This window comes from Meleagris gallopavo, chromosome 3, assembly GCF_905368555.1.
Source record: "Meleagris gallopavo chromosome 3, MGAL_WU_HG_1.1, whole genome shotgun sequence".
NCBI classification, from domain to species: Eukaryota; Metazoa; Chordata; class Aves; order Galliformes; family Phasianidae; genus Meleagris; species Meleagris gallopavo.
Window position 1 is genome coordinate 30,313,066 of NC_139406.1, and position 13,665 is coordinate 30,326,730.

The 13,665-nt window shown below is 37.0% G+C and overlaps 1 protein-coding gene across 4 annotated transcripts in view; it reads right to left on the reverse strand.

Moving 5' to 3' along the window:
- Window positions 1-13,665, reverse strand: part of TMEM245 (transmembrane protein 245) — an 83,987-nt gene that overhangs the window by 67,216 nt on the left and 3,106 nt on the right. For all 4 annotated transcript variants that reach the window (XR_014882369.1, XM_085220530.1, XM_085220531.1 and 1 more), the window contains exons 2-5: window positions 7,051-7,168; window positions 6,125-6,226; window positions 5,046-5,153; window positions 259-468 (exon numbers count right to left, since the gene is read on the reverse strand). Coding sequence is in view for 3 of the 4 variants with exons in the window: in XM_085220530.1 (XP_085076656.1) it covers window positions 259-468; window positions 5,046-5,153; window positions 6,125-6,226; window positions 7,051-7,168 (538 nt within the window). In the remaining variant the exon portion in view is untranslated. The remainder of the gene's footprint in view (window positions 1-258; window positions 469-5,045; window positions 5,154-6,124; window positions 6,227-7,050; window positions 7,169-13,665) is intronic.

Genomic DNA, 13,665 nt, shown 5'->3' on the forward strand with positions numbered 1-13,665 from the left:
ACAAAGCAATTTTACAATGACAGTTGTCCACTACACGGTAACAGACAGCCCACATTAATCCCATTTGAAACTACAGTTCATAGATAACACTGATGTTTTTGAACTCTGAACACCTGAAAATAGAAAGTCATTAAAAAGCTTTAAATTTTAAAAAGCTGTATAAGCCTATAGACCTTTTCTTTTACTTCACTGTACACAAAGCCTACAGCTATCCAAAGTCATCATTTAAAAAAACACGAATAGTAATTATATTACTACCTGCAAAAGGCACTGGTAATAGCTGCACAATCCAGAAATTTAGCCAGATCTGGACAATAACAATTGCCCACACAAGTGTAACGAAGTAAACATCACTAGTTTTCTTTTTTTTAAGAAAAGAACCAATCTCAGGTCTTTGTCTGTTCCCAGAAGAGGATGCAGAGGAGAACGATGATGAAGCTTGTGAAGGTGGATCATCTTCTGTGGCATCTAAAACAAACAAAAGCAAAGAAGTTGAAATTATCACATTAATCTCTACTGCAGAACAGAATATTGCTCCCTACAGCTTATCCTGGTGTTAATTTTGTGTTGTTGCTATTTTTATTTCTTTGTAATTTCACTAGATGACAGAAACAGCCTTGACACCGATCTGTGACTTGGAAAGCTAGAACAGGGCTGCATAGGCTTTCCCAAATCACACGTCACCATGTCAGACAGTACGGGGAAGAACAGAAAAGAGATGCTACAGCCTCTAAGAGGCCTCTTATTGCCACATGTTAATTGCGAACTAAATGTATTTTAGCAAATAACCACAAAACTCTGGAAACCTCAGGAAAGCAGAAATTTTTGTCTTAAATCTTTTCAAGGATTCAAAAACTCAGATTTGCTCAAAACTCATTTAAACAAAAAAGAGCATAAATCGAAGAGGATGCTTATCATCTTCTTACTACATTTTTTTGAATGCTCACATTACAAACATAGCACTGTGATCCTGATTTGTCTAAAGGAAGCACAGATCAGTAGATAACAAATGTTGCCATTCATTTATAAACCAGTAAAGTTCAATTTGAAAATAAATGTGAGGTGATGGGTTAAAAATGAAATTATTTAAGAATGAATAGCAAATAGTAACTTCAGGCAAAAATACTACGTTCAAATTAAAGTTTTTGTAAATAGAACAATCTCTTTCTGTGAATACCACTATCAGCTTTTACTGCATCCCCATGCTCAGCCCCTTGAGGCAAAATGGGAAGTTTCCCATGCGACATGATATGAAAAACATTTACAGCCATAAAGGAAGAATGGGAATACAAGAAAACCTGAAAAGCTACTCTGAGCTAACGAATAAAAGGTAATTTGCTGTGTCGTACACACAGCAGCAGTTAAGCAATGAAAACTGGATTTGTATCACATCAACAGCACTTTCCCCCCATGAAGAAAAACTGCATTACAATATGCTGCATACATTAAAAAAAAAAAAAACCCACACACATCACACATGCAATTTTAGCTCTGATGCACCTTTACTTAAGACATTCCTAGACTAAAGCATTAACAGCTCAAGCAGAGAAAAGGCAGATTTGTCATATGTGAACAAAGCATAAATAACAGATTCTGTCACCCCACACACTTGATGAATGCTCTTCTTTTGTTTTGGAAATCTACTCTGGTCTTTCTACAAGTAAGTGGAACTACTTTTAGAGCTTATTATAAGCACTTTGAAACCTCACTAATACCACAGAACAGATGTACTGATTCAACTAACTGACAGACACTGGAAGATAACAGAAACATCAGCTGCTTGCAGGTAACATATCTGATGAATATTCCCAAAGGAGTTACAGGAGGCAATCCGAAAGAAGCAGCTCAGCAAGCAGCCAAATACAGCAGATGGCTCAGGTGGAGTGCTTCTTAGCAAATCAGTTCACATTTCAAATAGATGAAGGCCAGCTCTCTCATATATGAACTATACTTTGGATAAAAAGATCCAAGTTAATTTTGCATAAGGGGAAAGGAAGTTACCTGTAAACAGAAGCTCTCCTAAAAAGAAAGGCAAAATGTTACTGTCATAAGAAATAAAGAGGTCCATCTTTCCCCTGTACCTTGCAGTTTGAAGAAGGAAAAAAAAAAAAAACAAACGTTCAAGCTAATAAAGCTTGAAAGAAAGCAGTATGTTCATAATCGAGAATTTTCCCCATCTATTCAACTTACTCAACACTTTTCTTTTTTACTTTTTCTCCAGAATTGCAATAATCAGTGTAAGAAGTAACATGACAACAAGCAGAAACTCAAGGAGAAGACAATTCTAAAAGCCAAAATAGAAAACAAAGGAATTTAATTCGGCGAAGCCTTCGTCTCAAGATGAAAGTTATCTGATACTTTTTGCCCCAAAAGCACTTAGTACTGTCACTTTTATGAAAGAAGAAAAGAATATTACCCCTTCTGGCAATGAAAAATGTGCTGGAAAGGATTTCTGCTATAAAGAAAACTAAATAACAGCAACAATAATGTTGAGTAGTACCAATTGTACTCTATCACTCTCGTACAGTTTCTCTATCAGTTACTCTATGAACATAAGCAGACTACACAGAATGCAAAACACAGGAGGGAATAAAATGACAGGAAAAAAAGAAGATGGGGAGAGGAAAAAAAGACTACAAAAATCCTTGGAAATACCAGGATACAATAGCTTTTTCAGAATGTAGTTTTACATTACTTTGAGTCAAGCTGTACTGGAACTGCCAATGACCTCGTAGTATTCTTCCCATGTCAAACACACAGACTTCTTAGTGACAGAACTGCCTTTCAGGTGACTAAATCATAAATTCACAGAATGGCCTGGGTTGAAAAGGACCACAATGATCATCGAGTTTCAATGCCCCTGCCGTGGGCAGAGTCATTAACCAGCAGACCAGGCTGCCCAGAGCCACATCCAGCCTGGCCTTGAATGTCTCCAGGGATGGGGCATCCACAACCTCCTTGGGCAACCTGTTCAAGCATGTCACCACCCTCTGTGTGAAAAATTTCCTCCTAATATCTAATCGAAACCTTCTCATCTTAGTTTAAAACCATTCTCCCTTGTCCTATCACTATCAACCCATGTAAACAGTTGTAGCCCCTCCTGTTTATATGCTCCTTTCAAGTACTGGAAAGCCACAATGAGGTCTCCCCAAAGCCTTCTCTTCTCTAAGCTAAACAATCCCAGCTCCCTAAACCTCTCTTCATAGTAGAGTTGCACCAGCCCTCTGATCATCTTAGTGGCCCTCTTCTGGAGCCATTCCAAGAGATCTGTATCCTTTCAGTCACGTCACAGAAGCTGATCCAGCTCAAAAAACAAACACTGCAAATGAAACAAGTCAGATTTTGTTGACAAGATGAGCTTTGCAAACCAAGATATAGATGCCTCCTTAATACAAATGGAGGATTATCAGAATCTTAAAGAGTATCTTCAGGTTCTATAAAGCCTTATTAAATGCAGTTCATAATGTCTTTGCAGATGAGAAGTAGACAGGAAACTCTGTATTTGTCCTTTTCCTGTTGTGAAGTAAAAGAACAGCAGCATTCACAAGCCAAAAAATACAAAACTGGCTAATTGCCTCAAAAAAAACCCAACAACAAAAAACAGAACAAAACAAACAAACAAACAAAAAAAAAACAATAAAAAAGACACCTTTGTGAAACCGCGTAGTTTGCTTCTAGCTAAGAGGGTACTTAACAATTTGAAAACAGAAAAGAAGTTGCCTTGAAGAGGAAAAGAAATTAAAACTAACACGTACGTTAAAACAGAGAAAAAAAACAGCAATAAAGAAAACCACAACCATTTACATTATAGATCTGTGGGAGACTGCCTGCTAACTGTATGTTCAAAATCCAGGCAAGAAAAACACCACTCACTTCTAAAATTAAATAAAAGAAAGAGCAATAAAAGAAGGCTGCTACACAACGCTCCATTCTGAAATTTCAGGATATGTCCATGGTGTTCTGTATTTATCTTCATGGTAGTCTTGTAAAATGTAAAGATGAGAAAAAAGTAAGTTGTCTACAGTCCTTTTCATATCTAGAAAACAAGTTTGTTTTCAAGTACAGTTTACACTGACATATTTAAAATTTGGAAGTGTGTATGTTTCAACAAAAGATTTCTGAAGAGATTGTTCTACATCAACTGCTTTTTATCCAACTGCTGAAGTAACTTCCTACTTTCACAAAAGCCACTCTTTAGACACTTTTAACATAGCATGCTGAAAGGATTCTCTCTTGCACACTATGTTTCCTCCTCTTCACAGTTCCCTCATTACAGAGGATATAAAGAACATCCTGTGCTCAAGTAGACCACTCAGACACAACCAATTTCAAGCTGATGCTTTGGAAGCTTATATTTTGTCAAGCTGAATGACCTGTTTCACAGGAAATTGATGAAACCTTTCAATTGTCAGGTCTCCATAATAGCTTATTTTTCAAGTATCCCACGCCATTCCATGAACGCCTACTCAGAAAAATGATGGTAAAGCTCAAAACCAGTGATGGATATCTAAACATCCTCTTTGCAACATTTTGAAGCCATTTCTTATAGACTTCTGTTGTTGCAAGTGAAATGTCATGACTCAAGCTACATTCTCAAGTAAACTCACTAAAGGAAAGACATTCATCATGCTAGTTGAAAAAGAGAGTGAAGTCTTTTTGTCACTATGATGTACAGAAATTTTATTCTTCTCTGCCTGTACCTGCTCCAGTTATATCTTGTAACAGACAACAAATCAAAGAGAAGAGTAAAAACAAAGTAAATAAAACAATAAAGACAAGGAAAAAATGACCTCATTCTGAAAATAAAATCTGCTAGTTAGGTTTTCTAGATGCACAGACAGCCACATACTATAATTTGAAAGCTGGTTTTATATATAGCCTCTTTAGCATTTTTTTCAAAACATAAATCACTTTGATAAAGTACAAATGTGCTATTTTGTTACAAATGAAAAACAGAGGGCCTACTTTGAAATTTGTTCTCTATTCCCTCTAATTTAATGCTGTCAGAGCAAATTTAAATGTCTTCTTACAGAGAATTCAGTCACCTGAGGGTTGTGAGGAACGTTCACTACTGGACTCGTCTTCTGTCACGGAAATTGCCATGGCAATTGTTGAAGCAGCAATGGAAATCATCTGACCAGGAAGCTCTGCCCCTATAAAATACGTGTGTATGTAATTTAAGAAAAAGGAAAAACAAACAAAAAACTCAAGTCTTAAGATGTTTTATGTGTTTCTTGATATCCACTGAAGCTGTCAAATAAAACAAATTATACTGACAGATACTGTTAGTTTTTAATATGTCTTATCTATAGTCAATGTTATCAAACACGAATGAGTGCTATTAATTTTAGTACTAAATACAACTGGAGACAAAACACAAAAGCAGTTATTTACACTTCCCTTGCTAGAGAGCTGCTACTGATGAAGTAATTCGCAGTTGCTGACAATTCAGCTAATCTAAAAATCTCTATAGCAGTTAGTCAGTTTTACTAGCCACGATGATGATGATGTTCAGGAAAACAATAACAGCAGAACAGGAAAGAAATTTTCTAAAGCCATACAACTATTACTAAATAGGAACAGATGACATTTATTTATATCCAAAATTGATTTGCAACAGGAGAAAATTATTTTTTCTCAAAGTCTAAACACAAACCATAAAACATACATTAACCACAAACGATTATATAGGAGAAGCCTGCTGGATGGAGTTGTCTCAATTTCTCTCACACACAATATTACAAGAGCTACTAAACCTATATTGATCCTTTCTTTCAAAATTAGCCTTTGATTCCCCTTTTCCTGGGCTTTCTTTATGCTTGAGGCTAAATGTAGGATTCTCTGGTGTTAAATTATAGAAATATATTCTAAACAGTAGTTAAGGGGGATGGGGCTTGATAATGAGTCGCTACTTTGCTATGAAAAGGAAACTATCCATTTTAAAGATTTTCTGTAAAAAACTGAAGATTCACTTCAGTACTCATAAATCACTTTGTTATAAAAGTACTAAAATCTTCCAGTAAATTCTTCCAATCCACATGATATTGAATTTACAGTAATACAATCCCGATTCTCCACAGATCTTTTGCCTCAATTATGAAAGAAATAGAGATTCATTTCTTACCAGAAGACTCCTTTCCATCCTGCTGGTCATGCAACATGCCTACAGTCATCAGAACAACTATAACCAGAAACACAGGAATTCTCCAGGAGCCTGCCACAGAAGCTGAAAAATACGGTATTTTTAACAACAACAAAAATTAGACTATTAATAATCACTACACTTAGGAAAACCAAGGTAAGCACCCCACTAACGAAGAAAAATCTAGGCAGAAACTAAGTGTCATAAAACAAACATGATTCTTGCATTCCCATGGAGGAATAAGAAAAGCAAGTGAGCAAGTTTCTCTATTAATAATCCAAGCTGTTACCAATTCTAATGTCAGTGACTCTAAACTATGCTGATACATCTAAAATTACATTAAGATATACATGAAGTAAAAACATTTTAGAAATCAGAGGCAAACCGAATCCCTCTTCCTAAAAAGATATGGATTTATTTTAGATCTCTAGAGTGGTTATCAAGCAGTACTTTCTTGGGTTTCAACTTTTCATCTAGTATTTCCAGAAGATACAAGACTACAAAACATAAGCTAATGCAAAATCACTATCTGCAGCTACAAACCTCAGCAAAGTGTATGTATTCATCACAATCCCTGAAACTTGCTGCTAAAGCAAAGTAAATCACGGAATATGTTCTGAAATCCTTCATCATTATAGTCCTTTATTATTTGCTCAACACTGTCACCATAAACTCATATGATAATGTAATCTGACATTCTTAAACATGTAAAACCAATTACTACAGTCATATTCTAATATAATCTTACATTTGCATCACAGATTACACAGACGACTGATAAATTTATTTGCTGTTGTCGATACAGACTTGCTTAATGACTGCTGACACAGATGGGCTTTCTTGCTTCTAGTACTACTATTAAACGTATTCTACATATGGACACAATAGAAAAATAATTTGTTACTCACCTAAGTGAAAGAGCAGCATGATCCACACAGGGACAGAGACTGCTTTCAGGTAACGCTCGGTGCTTACATTCCACTTGAATGAAACCATCAACAGGTAACCAACTACCAACGTCCATATCTGTAAGAAATACACACAGTACAGCTGTAATTGTGCACACACACCTCTAGCTGCTGTAGTGAGGAGCTTGATGTCAGGTTCCAATTCTGAAATGTAGGCTTCTTAAAGAAGGACTTCGGCCTGCATGCGAGAGGAGTGCAAAGTCGGTGCGAAGTGTAAGGAGATAAGGCCACACATGCCTGAGGCCTGACATCACTGTGGTCTGAACGTGAGAGGGAATACAGTCTTTGCTTGACAGAAACCCTGAATGAGGTTGTCCAGCAGACTCCAAGCACCTACTCTGGAACTACTAGGGAAATATCAGAGCCTAAATGACACAGGGCCAGAAGCAGCACCAGTGGGGCTTTAGGGGACACAGAACCAGCAGAGCACCACTCAGTCCACCACAGCACAACTTGCCAGCTTCTGTGCTCCAGCTCAAAGAAATAACAGGGCTTTATACCAAAGACTGTCATTAGGAAGGACAAAAAAAAAAAAAAAAAAAAGCTTCTCCCCAGCAGCTTTCATTCACAAAAGTCACGACTTTAAAACTTGTCACATGGAATTTTATCAAAACTCATTTTACTGAAGCCATAAAATGGTTCTGCAGTAAAAAATTAAGTACCACTATTCGGTTACGCTACTTGTAAAAAGCAGGTATAAATCTGCTTATCAGATTAATGACACGAGAGAAAGAATTCTATAATTAAATCTTGAAGAATTTAAACTTGAAAATGATGAAAAGAAGAAAGCAGAAACCATAAAAGGCTGCAGGAGATAGCTGATGCACAGTAGAAGAGTTGAAATAAGTATGAAAAACTGTAAAAAGTTTCAATAGTGCATTCTTATTAAATATACCTCATATGTGTGAGATACTTCTGCCCCAAATTCAAACATTCTCTGACTCCCTATTCATAACCAGTTAAGAAAACCTTCCAATTCCCATTCATAAATTCATAAATCCCAACAAAGCTTGAACAGAGCTGCTATTAACTGCATTTGCTGAATCAGACTTCACTGCTAAAGCTAAGAATGCACTGGCAGAGACAGAGAACAAGCAATTAGGCAGAACAGCAGAACACAGTGAATGAATGAGCATTCACCTCTATTCTGCTCTATAACACAGAAGAGGCAGACCCTCAGTGAAGGAGTCTGACTACTCCAGCGAAGACTAAAGCCTAAAACTTATTACAGGTCCTAGGCATGAAGATTTTAAATAAATAAATAAATAAATAAATAAATAAATCAGGTTTGACCCTTAGTAGCATGTTAAAGGCAATACAGGTTTTCAATCAAATTCATCCAGAAGTCATAGTGTAGCACAATTGCAAGAGATGATTCTTTGTTGTTCCAAGACAATGCCCTTCTCCTTAACATCAACCACACGACATCTGTGTGCATATGCTATAGGAGACAATTTTTAACTTTTAGTGACAAATCACCAACAACAGACACGGTAAGTTCAATCAATTAGATTTTCTAATGAAAAAAAAACCGAGAGTGGCAGGCCAGATATGAGCCTATGGTTAACAGCCAACAAACCAAAAAGTGCTCCACTGCCTTAAGGCACGCATGTAGCTGAATTAAGCTAGCGCATGCTGTTGAATAATTACTCCTGTTCTGCTCATCAATACTCATTTCTAAAAGCTTAGCAAATGACCCAAGTGGAAGAAGTATTCCTAATTTCTATTAATCAGAGAGAAAGAGATTATTTTAGAATAAATGAGTCATTTTGTTTTAGAAATCAAACAGTAGCTATCCTCAGTGCTTGTAAATGAACCATCTGGCTGGTTCAAGAGGTTTCTCCTCAGTGATACCGTGGGGTGACCAACTCACCATCAGTTTACCTTACAGCAAAGCACCTCTCAAAACTCAGCAGCACTTCTCTATGCTGCAAGGGACACGCTGAATGGAACCGGGGGAGCCTCCTTCCAACAATTCATGGCTGAAAGCAGCTGACAGAGCAAATTAACTTACATTGACAAAGACTAGGATTTTATCCCTTTCTAACTTGGCAACAGCTTAGTTCTGATTTTTGGATTTTTTTGTTTCTTTAACTCTTTAAGTGCCTGTTATATAATTTTCCCTCTTTTTTTTTTTCCCCGAATGGTCTCTAAACATTTTGGCTATGAGAACAGTAACACGACCATTGCAACAACTGTCTCCATGGAAATGAATAACAGACACTGTGCTTTCACTGAAATTAAGTTTAACTGTGGATACACACGCCACACTAACCCACAATGCACACAGATGTGATTTATGCAGGCACAGTTAACCAGGTAAGGAATGCACACTCTTCATATACTGCAAAATACAGTAGCTACCATTAACCATTTATTAAACAGAAGTCAGTCATAGATGCCTTTTACCATCTACTCTGCATTTTAAATGCTTATTCAATCTCAATATTGACACTAATGAACAACTCCCACATATCAGCATTTAAAAGCTTTCCCTCTTCCTTCCTTCATTTATCCCCATTGTCTGAGCAGACAGAGACCTCCTTCCTCAAATCTTTCTTGCCTTTTCCAGCATCCTTTGCTAAATGAACAAAAAAGTTGCATTGCTTTCAGACATATTAAAACCAAAGATAAATAAGCTGTATACTTCTCTGAACAAACAATTCTATAACTGCAGAGCAATTTCTCATATTTCAGCATCCACTTTTGGGTTATAGCAGTAACTTCAAAACAGCAGATCGTTAGTTGCCTAAGCAAGTCTGAGGGGCTTCAGTTCTCTTTCAATCGCCACTTGGAGTCAAAACTACACCGCAAAAAGGCTGCCGCTTTTACACTAAGCATCTCCTTTGGTGTTTTGATTTCTCTTTTTAATCTTACTGTCAGAAAGCATAAGATTTATTAGCACGACTGTTTCAACCAATGTTAGCAAAAGACTGTTTTCAGTTCCAGTTAAAGATGGAAGAATTTAAAAATACAAGAAATGGTTTGGCTCCGGCATCTGTTTTCAATGAGAACGAGCTCTCTCTTACTCCTCAACTCTTTACAATAAATTCCACTCTTTATTTACACAGCGCACTCTTGGTATCAGCAGGTTAATCTTTAAGGGAGAGGCTTTATGACTGAGCTCATTTAATACTTCACTGCTAGTGAAAGCAGCACCTCCCTTCTCTCCTAGTGATGGAGATGCAGCCTCACCTCTCCTACAGACCATACGATTATTACTTAATTTCAAAATCAAATTATAGATCGACAGGGGGATGTTTCCAAGCAAGCTGTCTCAAGTATATGCATATCTAGGTCTCATACAAACCCCTATAAAAAAAAGGGAATTTCATCATTCTAGGCTTTTGCAATCATCAGCAGTCATTCCACACGCACGGAGTCTTCCCAGGCACTCCATGCCTGTTTCGCAAACTTTAAAGCAGTGTTACACCAGATGACGCCAGCCAAAGAAGAGATCTTGTGACATTATTTCTAACCTCTCCCTCCTCACTGGCAAAGGAATGAATGATGGCAAAAGCTGAGCAGAAAAGTACATTCTTAAAAACTGAATCCAAGTAAGGCATTACATGCGTGACTAAAAGCCAACTCTTTGCCATGACAAACATCACAATGTTTTCTTTACCTAACTGAAAATGCTTTTCTAAACAAAAAAAAAGATAACAAGGTAAGTGAAGAATTACGGACCCATCATTTTTATTCCAGTTTTCAGAACCAAAATTAATTTCACGCGATTCCTCTGTTTCTTCCATAGTTCACATGCTCCCACAACATGCAGAGTTTAGCAGAATGAAGAAAGCATCACTGACCTTCAGTTCAGAGAGTTTTTGTCCAGCAGATACAAAGATCAAAAAACATAATCAAACCAAATTCCCTCATCGGAAATGGTGCTGAGCACTTAAGAGCAAACTCATTCTCCCCTTCACTAAGGAAACCTTCATTATTTAGAGTTCCATTTGAAAGGAGTGAAAATGAGCTTCAAACCTCTGTAGCACACAACATAAATTATCCGTTTTTATGACGTGATTCCGTATTTGTTGTGCTGAAGAAACAAAACTCTGAATACTTCAACAAAATCAAAACCAAACACATAGATCAGTTTTGTGGTGTTTTAGAGCCATAAAAGAAGACTCCATAGCTGTGTTTATACTCACATACAAACTTCTCAGGTAAGGGGGCTCAAAGGTGGATTGGATGATGTTTAGATGCCCCTTTCAACCAAAACCATTCTATGGTAACAATGGATATTATAAATATTACCTAAGCAAGTAAATGACACTGTTATTTTTTCTAAAAAAGTGCAAGCAAGTGTACACCTGAATTGTTCCCTGTACTACCCTCACAGGAATAGAAATTTGCATCTGTTCTGCTTCTAGAACCTCCAGTTATGATATATTTTATTATATATTAAAATATATATTTATTATATATTTTAATACATTGGATTTTAACATGCCATGATTACTAAACCAGATGAAGCAGAAGCCTGGTGCTCAGCAAGATTCCAACTTACTGAGGTGACTCAACTAAGAACTTACAATTGGAATTCGGAGTCAGGCAGGAACTGACCTTCAAAATCAATACTGTCACCCACGAGTTAAAAGCATTTTCCATGTCTTCTGCAACATCTCCTGTGCCGTGAATGTAAGGAAATACATTACACTAAGATACAGAAATCTGCAGCTCTGGGTGCTAACACTTCCCTCCTACAATTCACATTTCCTATTTCAATGCAAAAATTACTTATGAGAATCTTTGTTAATAAAAAGCTATTCAGGAATCAAACTTTTCCCCCAGACAGTGTCTTGTGATGCCATTGTAACCAAAGATGGAGCTTTGATTTACGTTAACTTCTTCTTGTTTTATTCCACAGAGCGCAGCTAAAGTTTTATTGGTCAGTTCTATACCAACATTCCTTTCAGAAGTGGAACAAAATAAATACTATTGTGTTCAAATAATAAATAGAAAAAAATATCCTTCTTTACATGGAGTTCATCACTAGGCTCAAGACTTGCATCAGCTTCAGGCCTGGAGTTGCACTTCATGCATGTAAACCTAAAGAGACTAGTATGCCTTTTCACATAGACAAGTCCTGAAAGGTTCTCCCAAAGCTGAGGTGAGCATGGAAGGGAAAAGAAAAGGCGGAAAACACTATGAACACTAGTCTTTTCCTGCTCCTCTCCATCTTGTTTTAAATAGGACATGTGGTTTCTACAAGTTATCTCTCCCATGTTTGACAACAAACCTGAACTTTGGTTTTGGTAGCACGTGTTTACAGTCAGTTCCTGACTGTCTGACTTACAGGTTGTGACACCAAAATACCAAAAGGATGGTTACAAATGGCAAAAAGAATACTTCAAAAATCAGAACTGCATTTTTCTCGCTTATAGTTATGCCAACATTATAGTCAGACTTAACCCTTTCCTTTACTAAAAGAGAAATTGCCCAGTAGGTGAACTCTGTAAAATACAGACACTTTTTTTCTTTTCCGCAAGTGATCCCCAACAGCACTACAGAAGCAGAACATTACGGATGCCTGCAACCCCAAATGTTTGTCAGGAAGCACATTTGAGTATTTCAGTCTGACACGGATGCCTTAAGGACTGCTGACACCTAGTGCCAGCACAATGGTGTTAGCCCTGGTGGATGTCTTTGATAGTTCCCTGACAGGGAGAATTAGACAATCGACAAGCTAAGACATACAGCACCTTCTTAGGCAACACGCCATCCAATATACCGGTCACAGAAAACTGTATTTCCAGATTTGCCCAGCACTGTAGTGAGGAAAGGACCAATTAGGTCCTCTTACTGCATGCTACTAGCATAAAATGAGTCATACCCAGTACATTCAGATACAGCCCAGCTAACATTTTCAGATACCTATAGTTCCATACACACAGAAGAAAGACAAGACATATTTCTGAACCTCATCAATAACTTACGACAAACCACAGAAAAAAAGATTAGCCATAGGAGAAAGATCTTGACAGCCCCATAACCAAATTCACTCTGGAGAATCCTGGCCATTATTACCACATCAGATTTAATTTACTCAGAAGATGAACTTCAGAGTCAATGTAGAATGGTTGTATAATTCATTTCATCTGCTGGGATGCTAATAAAAAACTAAGGATTTTCTAAATAAACACAAGCATTTGACTCCCAGAGACAAATAAATAAACAAACAAACAAATAAATAAACAGAACCAAGAGCATTTCCTATACAGCAATGCAACTGCAGAACATAAGGATAAAGTAACTTGAATTATCGTCACAGAGCAGAAAAATTTCTTGTGCCTTAATATAGAGCTGGATACAAGATCCCTCTTACAAAGCTACAATGGACATAGCAGTCCAAGATCAGTCTTCAAACAGGGCGAGAACTCTGAGGGCAACTACGCTGAAATTGGTATAGCATATAAGCAGGTATACATAAGTATATATATGTACTTATAGTTAAATATATTTATACTTAAAACATATATAGTGTATATATATTTTCTGTACTATATATACTGTACAGCACAAAAGGAAAGGGGATGGTGGGAAAGTGAT